Below are 13,954 nucleotides of genomic sequence, written 5' to 3'. Positions count from 1 at the left end.
TTTTGCTCCACTGAACAGCTGCGTGGCTGGAGGACTTTGGTCTTTGTAAAGACATACTGCTACATTCCATTTCCAGATTTTAAAAATCTGTTTCCCATCAAACTAGCTTTTATCTACGCATTACACTGTCCCATACCCATCTTTACTTGTATGCTGTGTATGAATAATACAAGATTAAAAATAGCAGATCTTCTGTCCAGCTCTAAGATCTTTTATTTTTTTGGAACAATAACCTTCCAATATGAAAGAGGGCAGTCTTTCATCCTTCCATGAAACAGAAAGAGTATTCTCTAAGCTCTGAAAAAATATAAGGAAATAATTTTTCTTTTAATCTATAAATTAGATTTAAGCATTAGCTGCCACCATTGTAAAACAACTGTAAACATTCAGTAAGATTTACTAACAAAACCAAAAAACAAAACCAAAAAAAAACCCCAACAACCACAGTCACATAACCAGAAACACTGTTTGCGATCTGGAAGTAAGTGCCTGGTTCCCCCCTTTCAATTTTTTCAATATCCAAGGCAGAATTAATAAAAGCACAGGGTTTAGAGTGCAAGTTTTTTATATTGTAGTAGCCATTTCTAATACCTTTAAGACTATCACTATACATGCTTAATTACAGTTTATCAGTTTTAACTGCTTTCTACTAAGTGAACAATAGCTAAAAGCTAAGTTTATCATGTAAACAATTTAGACTTCTGCTTGTATTTCAGTTTATTAGGCACACTAACATGTAGAAATGAGAAAGTAAGATTATAGAGCTGTTTGGATTTATTTTATTTGTTGTTGGTTTTGCTTATTGCTTTTTTGTTTTATTTTGAGATACTTCATATGCAGTACTTTAAGTCAATTACATCTGGTCTTAAGGCAGCTACAAAGCAGCACTTTTCTTTAGAACCTTTGGAAGAGAGAGCCTGAAGACTTGTTTAAAATAAGAAAACCCTATAAGAAAGCACAGAGTATATAATGACCACTTAACTAAACACAGTGTAATTGTATCACAATTGATGCCTCCATGACTGAAATTAAAGCCTAATTTTGACTCAGCAGTGGTTTATCCAACTACATATACTTCTTTGGGTAAAGAAACAAAGCCTAATTATTATATTTCAATAATTCAGAATTTGTTAACTAAAACAGTTACAAAGACAAAGCTTTAGTGTTTCATAACCTGATTTGTCTTTATTAGACTAGAACCATGCTGCACTTTACCAGAACACCATTTTAAATTCATCAGTCACTGCTTTCAGCATCACCAGCATCAACACCATTTCTATCAATTCTAAAGTCTTATCCTAAACCAAAACCTTTTCTTACCCTTCACAAGGCTGCACATGGCCTTAACTGTTAATTTTCCTCTATCTTGCCATGCTTTACAATATTCTTTGCTCTTAGCCTCTTTTAAACTATTATGGTCGTACACCTTATTTCAGGATTGGATATGTTTTCATATGCACAAATCCCACTTGTTTATCCCCTCAGGAGCACTACAGTTAATAATCTGTAATGGTGAAGGAATCAGTTTTCTAACATACATATCTCCAGACTAGAATTATAAGCAGCTAATTTTTCCCATGTAAAATAAGTCTCATGTAGCTACATAAGGGTACTAACAGATTTCTTTGTTCCAAATACAGCAGAGACTTCTACTCATATGGAATTGGACAATGTTTCACTTTATAAGTATTCATGAACACTGATTAGATTCCCAAAAGGCATGTATATCCTCTTTATCATTCCAAAGGCAGAGTTTCAGCTCCCCTGCACTATCCCTTTCCTATCCCATTTCAGTTACTTCATTTGCATGAAAAATCAGATTTAACCTGGCATATTTAGCTCCTAACAACAGAAGCAGTGAGAAAACTACAATCCAGAATTTAATAAAGAGGTGGCTGTGAATGGGTTTGCTCTTTGAGCGTACCTGACAGGCAGGAAGCTATTATGTGAAATTGGTAATTAAGAAAGAAGAGGGGCGGGAGGCAGAAGATAAAAGTAGCAGGCCTGGATATTGACAGCTTACATTTTCCTTACACTTGAGTGGAGTGCCAAAATTTATCTGCTTCCAGTAAAATTAGCAAACAAAGCTTTCCTGAGCGGAACTTACCTCTGTAATAGAAGAGACACAGATCTGACAGCACAAACCACCGTTTCTTCCACAACTTCATTCCAGTACTATCCTGTATTAATCAAAGTGATCAAGTAAGAATTTTCACTGTTAATAGTAATGATTCACAAAGTAAACCAGGTACTACATAACTGTGTTGGTATGCTAGTAGTTAATTTTCTTGGCTAAGATATTTTAGGTATCTTTGACTTCTCATCACAGACTTGACACTGCAAACAAAGATCGTAACTCAAGAAGCCTGAGGTTAACATGATTCAAGAATCAATGAAATGAGAGCCCATTATTTTAGCATGCTAGAGACTACAAACTACAGTTAACCAAAAAAAATGTATACTTTTTCTTTTTAAAAAGGAAAAGAGAAAGGTAATACTTGAGGTACAACCTCCTTTGTTTTCTGAAGAAACTCTCTGCTGAACTTCATCTTCTACTATCCACTCATGTATCTAGAGCAAATTTCTTTCCCAAATAAAGTTTATTCCTAAAGCAATCTCATTTTCTTTTATGCTTATAACCAATTTACACTGCGTAACTGAGAATGAAAGACTGCCACCACTACTGCAGTGTAAATAAGCCAGAGCATTGCAGTGCAGACATCCTAGTAGAATCAGATTTAATAAATATATTAATCTGTTCCCAGAAGAAAGGTACATGTGAATTATCAATATTCTCGTAGTATATAGGTTTTGTGACAATCAAGAAGAGGGATTCTATAATGAAAAACTGTGGGGTAGTGTGGGTTTGGTTTTGGGGTTGTTTTAGGGGTTTTTTTGAGAAAAGTCAGCATGATTTTTAGCCTCTCATTTCAAGCTCTGCTCTTTTTGGGGTGGGGGAAATGAGCTGAAGGAGGGAGAAGAAAGGGTAAAGTGTTAGCTAGGAAATATTATTCAGAAAAAGTTAAAAAAGACTTTGCCAACAAACATTTTCATAAATAGAATAACTAAACACTTTATAGCACCATCCTTCTGAGGACCTCAAAGTGGTTTAACAAACACTAATGAAGTCTGAAAGCACTGTCCACAGCAGCCAGCTCCTATTTCACAGCTGGAAAGGCAGACACGAAGAGGGGAAACTGCCTTCCTCACCTCACTGACAAGGTCACTGACTCAGGAGTGGATTAGGGTGCAGACCCCTGGCCCAAATGACACCAGCCATAAAAATCAACTGTATGACGTGAAAATACCCAGACTTCTTCAGTATAAAGAATTATCACAAACCCTCAGACAGACTTTCTGAAGAGACTGTTACGCAACATCATATTTATACCATCACTCAAAAACACCAACAGGTTTCTACACAGCCACATGTAAAATTCTGCCAGCAATGAGACACACTAGGAATGATCTTTCGTCCTTCTTCAGACATAGTAGAGAGGCACACAAAATGATTGTGTGGTTCTCATGTTTTAAATTCTTTCCTACTTCAAAGTAGATCCTTTTTGTATCAGTGGATTTACTAATTATTGTTCCGTCTTGATTGCAATTATGTCATAGTATGGTAACAGTATGTTCACAGTAAACACTTTCCAAAAAAAGAGCTGACTCTGGACTTAAAAATCAGTAGAAAAGTGACAGAAGAATGGCATTACATACAATTAAACAGCACACCATGGGTCAAACAAAACTTGCTGTTCTCTGTGATTACATAAACTTGTTAAGAAAGTTATCCTACTACCAAAAAGAAACTTGCACAAGCTTTCACGGTAAATTTCTGAAGATAATATGTGTTGGTAAACTCTTGACTAAATTGGCTTTCATTTACTACTACAACATGGAAATATACAGCAACCCCTTTTCTTACAAAAACCCAATCAAACATCAGAGCATGTAAATCATTTTACACATAAACCCTGTCCAACGGTATGCATTTGGACGGTGAGGTGGACTGAAAACTGGTTGAACTACCAGGTCCAGAGAGTGGTGATCAGTGGCACCAGTTGCTAGAGGGCTACCCCAGGGGCTGATACTGTGGCCAAGACTATTTAACATCTTCATTAATGACCTCCATACTGGGACAGAGTGCACCCTCAGCAAGTTTGCAGGTAATACCAACTATGAGGAGTGGCTGATACACCAGAACGTTGTGCTGTCATTCAGAGGGACATCAACAGGCTGGGAAATTGGGCAGAGAAGAATCTCATGAAGTTCAACAAAGGGAAATGCTCAGTCCTCCATCTGGAGAGGAATAATCTCATGCACCAGTACACACCAGGGCTGATCAGCTAAAATGGAATTCCGTGGAGAAGGACCTGGGGGGTCCTAGTGGATAAGCTGATCATGAGCCAGCAATGCACCCTCATGGCAAAGGCGGCCAACACTATCCTGGACTGCATTAGCAGTGTTGCCAACAGATGGAGGGAGGACACCCTTCCTCTCTACTCGGCACTAGTGAGGTCTAGCTGGAGCGCTGCGTTCAGTGCTGGGCTCACTGGTACAAGAGAGACACGGACGTACTGGATTGAATCCAGCAAAGGGCCACAAAGATGATTAAGGGATTGGAGCATCTTTCATGCGAAGAGAGGCTGAGAGAGCTGGGACTATTCAGTCTGGAGAAAGGGCAGCTCAGGGGGCACCTTATCAATGTGTATAAATACCTCATGGAAGAGTGTAAAGATGGAGTCAAACTCTTCTCAGTGGCGGCCAGTGACAGGACAAGAGGGAAATGGGCACAGATTATGAAATTGAAATTCCACCTGAGCAGAGGTAAACCCTTTTACTGTGAGAGTGGTCAAACGCTGACACAGGTTGCCTGGAGAGGTTGTGGTGCAGGGTCTATCTATGAGGATATTCACAACCCAACTGGACAGAGTCCTGGACAACCTACTCTAGCTGAGCCTGCTTGATGAGCAGGGGAGGTTGTGCTAGATGATCAAGAGGTCCCTTCCAACCATCAGAATTCTGTGATTCTGAGATCTTAAAATATAGCTACTGTTTCTTCAGTAGTAAAATAATACAATTGTACACTAAAATGGACTTGGTAATATGAACAAAGAGTATAATTTTTAGGAAAGCAACATCTTTGTACTACTTCATAGGCTGAATATCCATGATTTGACATGAAACAAGAGACATAGACCAGCAAGAATCTTTAGAGCATTCCAGTAAGTTGGTTCAGGTACATAATCATATCTCTTCATACATGTAAAACTCACTACAAAGGACCTCAGAATGAAAAGCCAGATCATCACAAATCTAACTTATTCAGAAGTAGGCAGCAAAGTCTCAGCAAACTTCTGTGTTTCTGTTGGCTACTCTTACAGGCAGAGATTTTTATGCTCACATGCATGGCAATAACAACTTACATAAACACAGATACTCATGTGCACAACCACGTGAGCTATAATTCAGACTTCATATTTCAATCAAGTTAATTGTCTCATTTAATGCAAATATCCAGAAAATATTACTTCAGGAGTAGGGTGACTTTTTTCAAGCTAAATAGTGTAATAGCCCCAAAACAAAGCAAAAAAAAATCTCTCACCTTTGTGACAACTTTTCACTCTCAACAGTGAATGAGAGTGGAGGCCACAAGAGTATCCAAACATGGAAAAATCTTCTACTAAGCAGACACTTCTGGATCTTTTTATCCGATATTAATTTTAAAACCTGACTCATCAACAGCATCCAGAAAGCTACGTGAGTCATACCAATCTATCAGAGCAGGGACAGTAAATGACAATCTAGATTCAAAACTACATATACACATTTGCCTCAGCTAAGTTTAAATGACAGGTTCTTATAGGGTTCTTGGTAGATTTATAAAATATAATCCTAATATGGCCTGATCAGTTTTGTTGTTCAATTTTTTGTTCAAACTACTCTACTCTGATTTCATCAGAGCAAGAAAGTGCAAGCGGTCTGGTATTGCAGAATGGCAAATCTACAGCAGGCTGGGTACACTGTCATTAAATACTAAGAAGCATATATTTCCGATTAGCTTCCATTCAATAGGAAAACCAAAAATGATCTCTGATTTTAAGATGATCATCTCTGAGTTAAGAAAACAGGCATTCCTCTCTCTTTTCATATGTGAAAAACTTGCTTGATTTCCAATTTTTTATTGAAAATATTTACTTAAAAAAAAAACAAAAACAAACCAACAAAACATTAAGAGATACAGCCTAGCAAAAGAAACTTCAGAATTTAAAAAAACAATATGCTGGGTCATACATCCTTGTCCCATCATCTCAGCATGCCTGAAATTCATTCAGCTATTTACTACCAACATCTGCCTAGATTTTTCAAGCCCTTTGTGTATTTTAGAGAGAAATATGGATATATATTGTACCAATGTTCTGTACTAGTACCTGTTTGTACTAGTCTGATGCCCCTACTCATTTGTATCAGAGTGTTATCCAATAAGTAGCTAATCAATTAAAATACCATGTGTCAGTTCCTCACAGTTTATAGCTACACTGTGATATTGCTATCATTGTATTTTATGCAAATGATTGTCTTTTGTACATTCTACACTTTACCAAAAAAAAAAGAAGGGGCTGAAAAGGGGAAGAGTACCTGTTTGTAGAGCCAGCCACGCCTGACAACTGGGGCATTGGGATTTCTCTTTATTGAGTTTGATCTCTTTCCAAAGTTATGAACCTTCTTTGAAGATCGTGATGTCTAAATTGAATTGAACAGGTTAAAGAAAACATGACATCAATATCTCTTGCAAAATCATCACACATTTTCTTTTCTTTAAGATCTTTTTCTTATACATGTTACCCTGGTGGATTGTAGAATACAAACTGTATTTCTTTTTCAGATAAATAATTAGTATGATGGTTCTGCTGGCTTCAGCATTTCTTTCTTTTTCCTCTGCAGAAAATTTAAAGACAAATCCCAAGACAAGTACTTATATTTTTTTTTTTAACGAGAAAAAACAACGAAATACATATCTGACCTTCTTATAAGGTAGGTAGAAAACCTACCAAGCTGTAGAAAGAGAAGTAAAATTAGCAGAACTATCATTAATTATGAAAAATTATAGCAACTGGGCAAGAAAATTCTACTCTTTCCTGCTTCCAACACTGGCTTAATAAATGAAAACTTGTTCAGATTTCAACAAGATATAATTCAAAGGCTTTCTGTTGAGTCTTCTCCTTTCCTAACACATACTAACTTCCTTGATTTCTTTTTTCCCCCTCTCAAGAACCCTTTGCTCTATGATCTCTTGGCTGGTTTGAATATTCATTATTTTACCTGCTTGCACTAGGGCCTACTTTGAATCTTTTGCCCTGTTGCTTAAACCTTTTACATCCTTACAGCTACGCAATGATCACAGATGTTTAAGGGAAGTAGGATAAATAACCCATTTTAGATTTTATTCTTCTACTTGAGTAACCAAAACAAATTGGAAAAGGCATAGAGAAACATGCAGCGCTTTGCCAATTCACACTTCATTCTTTTCAGCCTACATTTAGAAAGTTTGTTCTGCAACTAAATGAGCTAAATGTTTACTTGTTTTTTAAATTCTGTAAGAATTGGTGCCTCGGAGACCATGTGATGTGATATAGCAGAGTATCCCACTCTGCAAAACAAGGAAAATTCAAATAAGTTTTTTAAGCCCTGTTCATGGCTCTGCTCCAAATCCACCATTTGAACTGAGACAATATAATCCTGTGCTTTAGCTTCCCCATCTCTACTACTGAGACTAATCATAAGGTTATACAAAGTTCCTAAAGAAGGAAGGCTAAACAAACACTCATTTTTTGTTGCAAATTAGGGTATGGGGTTTCTCTACGGCAATTCTCTCAATACGCATCACAGAACTGAGTTGGGTTTTATACATGCTTCAGAGAGAATTCCACAGTAGGTTACAAATCATAAACTGAAAACTTCAATTTAAAATGATGTGCAGCTTTTGTCAACGATGCCATTAACTGAAGAATAGAACATAGGTTAGCCAAAAAGAATAACATTACAGAAATTCTGTGTGTTTGTCTTAAGCCTACACACAATGAAACAAGGACATTTTGTATTTCTTTTTTGAAAGAATCAGAAGGGAATACAAAAACAATCAGAGTGCTTTTAATTTCCCTTGGAGATACAGAAATTTGATTCAACTCTGTTTGAGCAAGATAAAGCAAGCAATTGAAAACCTAATTAAAAATAAAAATCTTTCACATTTTCATTTGAAAAAATTCCACCACTGAGAAATGGACAAAAGTTTGTAAGAAGCCAAGAAAATGATGACATCCAGCTGTAAAAAAGGAATATACAGGGAATCTATAACAATCCAGAGCACATTATAAAATTAATTCTACATCCATCTCAGTTAACCTATATTGCTACTATATTGGCATATCACACAAGAGCTGTGCCAAGATTTTGATCAGAAGTAATTTATAATAGTCATACCTGCTCTAATATTAGGTGTTAAAGGTTCAAAACCTCTCAGGAGTGTTCCAGACTTCCTATGCTTGTACAATGACTAACACATTAAGGATGCTTCTGAAAACACAACCAACAAGTACTACTAATGTCAAGTCTACTAATAAATTCAGATAAGATAGATAGATATCTCTTAGATAGGTCTGATAACAAACCATATTGACTCCAATTTCAATGGGTTAATTATACATCTTACCAACTGTGAATACAAACTTCCATTAATTAAACAGAGCATCACAAGTGCTTTCTAATTTTAGTTAATACAGAGAACACTTCAGATGACTTGTGACTATTTTACCACACACTGCATAAAGAGAATAACTCTTCACAACAAATTCTGAGCCTCGAGACAATGAGTATTTTAGATATTGCAGTATTGTAGCTGTATATATAAACTAATTGTGAGTTCTCAAACTTTTTAGATCACCTCCTCCTCTTGTATGTCTGGGATTCCTGATCATCCCATGTTCTCTCACACACATATCTAATACATCTCAAACTGGGGAAACAGGAAGAAAGGAAAAAAGAACTGAAGGGTTCAAATACTTTTTACGCCACAGCACTAAAAATATAGGACACAATGCATGGCTCCAGCTTCTGGAGAAGGCAAAGAGAAAAGGAGGATAGTGAATGAAGGGTCCAACTACTCATCACTGGCTGGAAGGTGTAGAAGGTAACAGAGCTAGCAAACTTATAGTCACATCTGGTACCATCTGACCCATTCTAAGGAATGGTCCAGCAATTTTGATGCCTCTTAAAACAGAACCTATGGGAGGGACCCTGTACAGCTCCAGTACTGAGAAACAAGCCAGGAAGTCCAGCCAGTGATATTCACTCTTTCCCAAACCTGAAGAAAACAAACACTGGCAGGGTTTTGAACTCTGGGCAACAGATCAGTCAGTAGTTGGAGCTGCGCACTTCATCACTCCGCAAGCTGCTCTTCTCTCTGCTTAGCTGGTAGAGGACACAATTTATGTGAGGCTTCTTCCCCAGTTTCAGGACTAGCACAAAAGTAATTAATTAACACTAAACTTATTGTGTCTATATTTGAAAAACATGGGTTGAGAACCTTCCTGATAAGGAAATTCGCTGCATGTGAACTCAAAGAATGGAAATCTAAATCTTTGTTACTTTCAATTTCTGTTTAAAAATATGTTTCCAGTCGTCAAGGCTTACATTATCTTCCAAACCACCAACCAACATGATGCTGCCTTCTGGATATCGTAGGCAACTTCAGTGCCTTCCAATGATGCAGTTTTCCATGAGCTGAGTGGGTTTCTACCTCAGCATTTTAGCTTGGACCAGGAGGTTGCTCTTGAAGCAAATATCCCAATTGTTCACTCTTACTGTGCTTTGGTTTGCATAGTAGAGCAAACTGGATTTGTTTTGGATAAGACTACAATGTAAGATGCACAAGGAACACTACTGGACTAGTCTGAATATAAACGATGAAAACACAGTACAGGTGTTTGGTCATGAGCACCAATACTGCCCTTTGCATTGCTCCTGTTTGCTGTGCTGTTTGCCACTGTATCTCATGATTTTTACTCCAAAATTCCTCCCTAACCTGAATCCTGAGAAGACATGTACAGCTATACCTAAACTGGTCATTTAAAGCTGGACTAACTTAAGCACTGTATGAAATATCTATAAACAAACTGATAAATATTTATAAACAATCTGATACATTCTAGCTGCAATGGAGACACAGAAGCTCTGCAGTAGCTGCCCTGGGCTAACACTCCATTCCACTTACTGTGAGAAAATTGTTAGTGGTGTTCTTCTGATAATCAGGACAGCAATGAAGAGCAGGGGAGATGAACTGTGGAGGGTGACTGGTAATATGACTGATTTTACACACTAAAAAAGCTGATTCCCTGAATGCATTTCGGGACATATAATCATATTTGTCTAGGTAGTGATTTTAACATCAGGGAAAAAAGAGGGGTGGAAATATATACCTCTGTAGCAATCTCAAGCCTATGTAGATCAGTCAGAGATCTGTGCCAATACCTTCAAGTTTAAAAATACACTTCAAGGTAATAGGGAAGAAGCAGCACTTAACTGAGCTTTAGTGTGTTATTTGTCCAGCATCACGTATATAGCAGGAAGGGAGGATTAGAAATAAGACTTTTACTGGGGAGAGACTGATTTTTGCCTCACCTCATATTAGCCTCTAGACAGCAGCAGCATTAGATTCCAGTGAGTCTTTCTGCCACAAAACAGAAACTTCTCCAAGTTCTATGCCTATTCAGGATCAATTAACAGTAATGAAAGGGAGAACTTATTTCTATATCCCTCAACTGTCTGAAACTTTAGTTGTACCACAAACTTTTCTTCCATTCCTCATTACCTTCCAATATTAGGCATGTTCATGAGTTATCTCTGAAAAGAGAAACACCTAAAATACAGGTGTGGCAACCACATGAAGCATTACTCTGCTCTGTCATTTACCTTCCTCACCAATATTTTACTTCTCTTTTATTGTGCTGCACTACACAGAGCCTCTACATATTATATTCAAAGGTTGATAAGACAGCTAAGAATTTCAGGTTCTACTGTTGGGAAATATGAACAATAAAAACACAGAAGAAAATTAGTTGTTGTATCTAGGTACAACCAGTGGGCGATTTCTATATAGTTATCTTTAAAAACGATTAAATGCGTTAGCCTTAAATAACCACCAGAAAATGCTGACTCATATTAGCTGTGGTTCTACTTTGCAAGCATTCATTTCCCGAAACCAAAACTTTTAAAATGGTGTTGCAGTAATTCAGACAAATTTACATCTGAAAACTGATGTACAGTAATTGCACGTACCGTCACATTAATCATATTAATATTTTAAGTGCATTTAAATAACTAGAACAGACAGGAGGAATGAAAAGTAGAACAAAAGTCTATTTCTTCAAAATATAATAAATTCCACAGGAAGCTAAAGTGTCATTAATCAATGAAAGTAAAGAAATTACAGCAACTGGGCCACAGCAATCTCAATTTCCTTCTAGAACAATATGAAACAAACATGCTAAAGGGTATTTTGTACTTCTCTTTTGGAAAAGGAGTGTGAAAAATATGTTTGTAAAACACATGCTCCTAAATTGTGATTCATCTCCTACATTTAACCTGGGAGTGCTTCCTAGCTAGTTCTGTTGTAACTCATTTTCTGTGTAACTACTGCAATCCACATCACTATTACAGCTCTAACAATATGTTATCTTGGGTTTTTTCCTTGCTTGGTTGTTTTAGGGCTTAGCTGGTTTTGGGTTTGGGTTTTTCTGGTGGTTGATGGGTGTTTTGTTTTGTTTTAAATTGGCTTTCCTGCATGAACTGAAACATGGTCATATGAAAGTTGAAATTATGGATTTTGTTACTGTAATTAATCTAGGATTCCTTTTTTTTTCCCCAGCAACACAGATAAAGACACTCTTCTCATTAAATAATAGCTTTCTAATGTAGGTCAAGGATTCTGTCTGTCTAATGAGACATTGAAAGCAACAAAAACAGTTTCCAAAATGCACTTACAGAAACCTTACAATGTTTCCTACCACATGGAAAATAAATTATTTCAATCCAAGTTTCTGAAATTAAGGAATTTGCTAAATTAAAACAAATTCCAAAGTTTATTTCTCTCTTACAGGCTGGATTAATCTGCCAAAAAGCAATTCTCAGGGTTAAAGTTTTCAATGACTAGTAAAAATATGGGTTGGTTTTTTTTTTTGCCTTGTTTAAATGTTAACTGCTGGGTAGAAGAGATTACAGGGCTCTTGTCTGTCATCACTGATCAAAGTTGTTATTTTGGTGTCCTCGCAAACTTAAGGAAATTTTAAGTTTTGTAGCAAGTGCACTTTCCTTTCAGGAAAGCTGTCCAGAAAATGGAAGAAAATGCATGCAATAGCCTCATCAGCTTTACCCAATAAACTTGAAGTTGATATAATTGAACCATCACCTCAATAAACATCTGGGCATTTACCTTAACCTTCTGAGAAGCTGGGTGAATGGAGAAAGAGGGACACAAATTAAGGTGACCTAGAAATCTCCAGGAGTTTTCGCAGGAATTTTCCTAGGAAACCAGGACTTATACTTCTGGTCCAATGACAGCAAATCATGTCGTCTACCCTTTAATTTTACCACAGGGTCACCTTCCATCTCTCTTGTAACTACTTCTTACACACAGTTACAATTCTCTCTATTTTACCTGGAGAAATCTAGTCAATTGTTTGGGATTGAGCAATTTCCATAACAATGCTTACCCAGTCACTCAAGATTTTGCTAGTTCACACTGATTAGAAAGGTCAGATTCTGTAAACAGTTTAAGTATGTGCAAGTCTTAAGATCTGAGATACCTGATAAAAATTACAGCTTCAGTGATAATTTGTTTCAGACATCTCAGTTTCCAAATTAAACACGAAAGGAGCCGAGTGCCCTAAAAAAGATACATGCTTTGTTTCTCTTTTTCAATGGAATACTAATATATAGCACTGTCTAGTACCTTGTGGAATAACTGAATGATTTTAGTTTTAATTTAATTTGGACATAAAGACTTACTCTGCCCACAGGGCTCATTGGATGAGCAGCATAATCTGATGTCAGATTATAGTTAGTTGCTTCACATATCATGCTTACTGGTCGCTCCTTCTTTTCTTCAGATGTCATTGCTGCAGCAGTCCTGAAAATAGAATATGTAATAGCACTAGAACATGCTGTGTTTGCAGACTGCTATTAAAAAGCACCCCTAGATGTAGCCTAATACAGCCTGTGTCCTACTTTTCCAATTTGAAAGCAATTCCCACTTCATTGTAAAGTTACCTGCATTGTGTTTGAAACTTCAATCTATTATAGATTAATTTTAAGACATTGTTTTAAAATAGGATTTCTCTATTAGCTTAAGGTGTTGGTGGGAGGGAAAGAGACAGGTATGAACATGAGATAGAAGTGGGAAGAAATGGTCTCCAAAGACCCCGTATGGCTTTGTCCCACTTCAGTGAGAACATGCATGGTTCTGAAATTTCACATATTGCAGTCCTGATGGTTTTCACTCTAGCCTCCATATAACATGTTGCAACAATGGTGATGAGTAGGACACCCAATACCCAGACACATATGAAATCTTGAGGTCAGGTATGACTTCCATGCATACCTTCTCATATTGTTGTGTATTCTACAAAACTAAAGCAAAGATAGCTAAACCAAGTTATTATCCAATGATTCAGAAAGCATCTCAACTGGCCAAGAAAATAACTGATTGAGAAGAAACTGTCAAGCAAAATGTGATAGATTAAAGGCACGTGATTGTCCCTAAGTGATTAAAAAACTTCTTACTTTTTGGAAGTTTATTGGATTATTATATAATATATAGGTCATTTGCTAACACTACAGAGTAAGTAAAGTGACAAGTGGAAGTTCACACAGTGCATAAACATCGTGCATTTCTATCCTA

The 13,954-nt window shown here is 36.8% G+C and overlaps 1 protein-coding gene across 2 annotated transcripts in view; it reads right to left on the bottom strand.

Annotated features, from left to right (window-relative positions):
- Positions 1 to 13,183, bottom strand: part of PLEKHA5 (pleckstrin homology domain containing A5) — a 71,359-nt gene extending 58,176 nt beyond the window's left edge. For both annotated transcript variants that reach the window (XM_075727710.1, XM_075727711.1), the window contains exons 1-3: positions 13,063 to 13,183; positions 6,640 to 6,744; positions 2,108 to 2,180 (exon numbers count right to left, since the gene is read on the bottom strand). In XM_075727710.1, coding sequence (XP_075583825.1) covers positions 2,108 to 2,180; positions 6,640 to 6,744; positions 13,063 to 13,170 — 286 coding nt within the window. In that variant the 5' untranslated portion in view covers positions 13,171 to 13,183. The remainder of the gene's footprint in view (positions 1 to 2,107; positions 2,181 to 6,639; positions 6,745 to 13,062) is intronic.
- Between the last annotated feature and the right edge of the window lie 771 nt (positions 13,184 to 13,954).

Source organism: Pelecanus crispus, chromosome 1 (assembly GCF_030463565.1).
Source record: "Pelecanus crispus isolate bPelCri1 chromosome 1, bPelCri1.pri, whole genome shotgun sequence".
Taxonomy (NCBI): Eukaryota; Metazoa; Chordata; class Aves; order Pelecaniformes; family Pelecanidae; genus Pelecanus; species Pelecanus crispus.
Note: the sequence above shows the minus strand (reverse complement) of the source record. Positions and strands in the feature narration are given on the sequence as shown.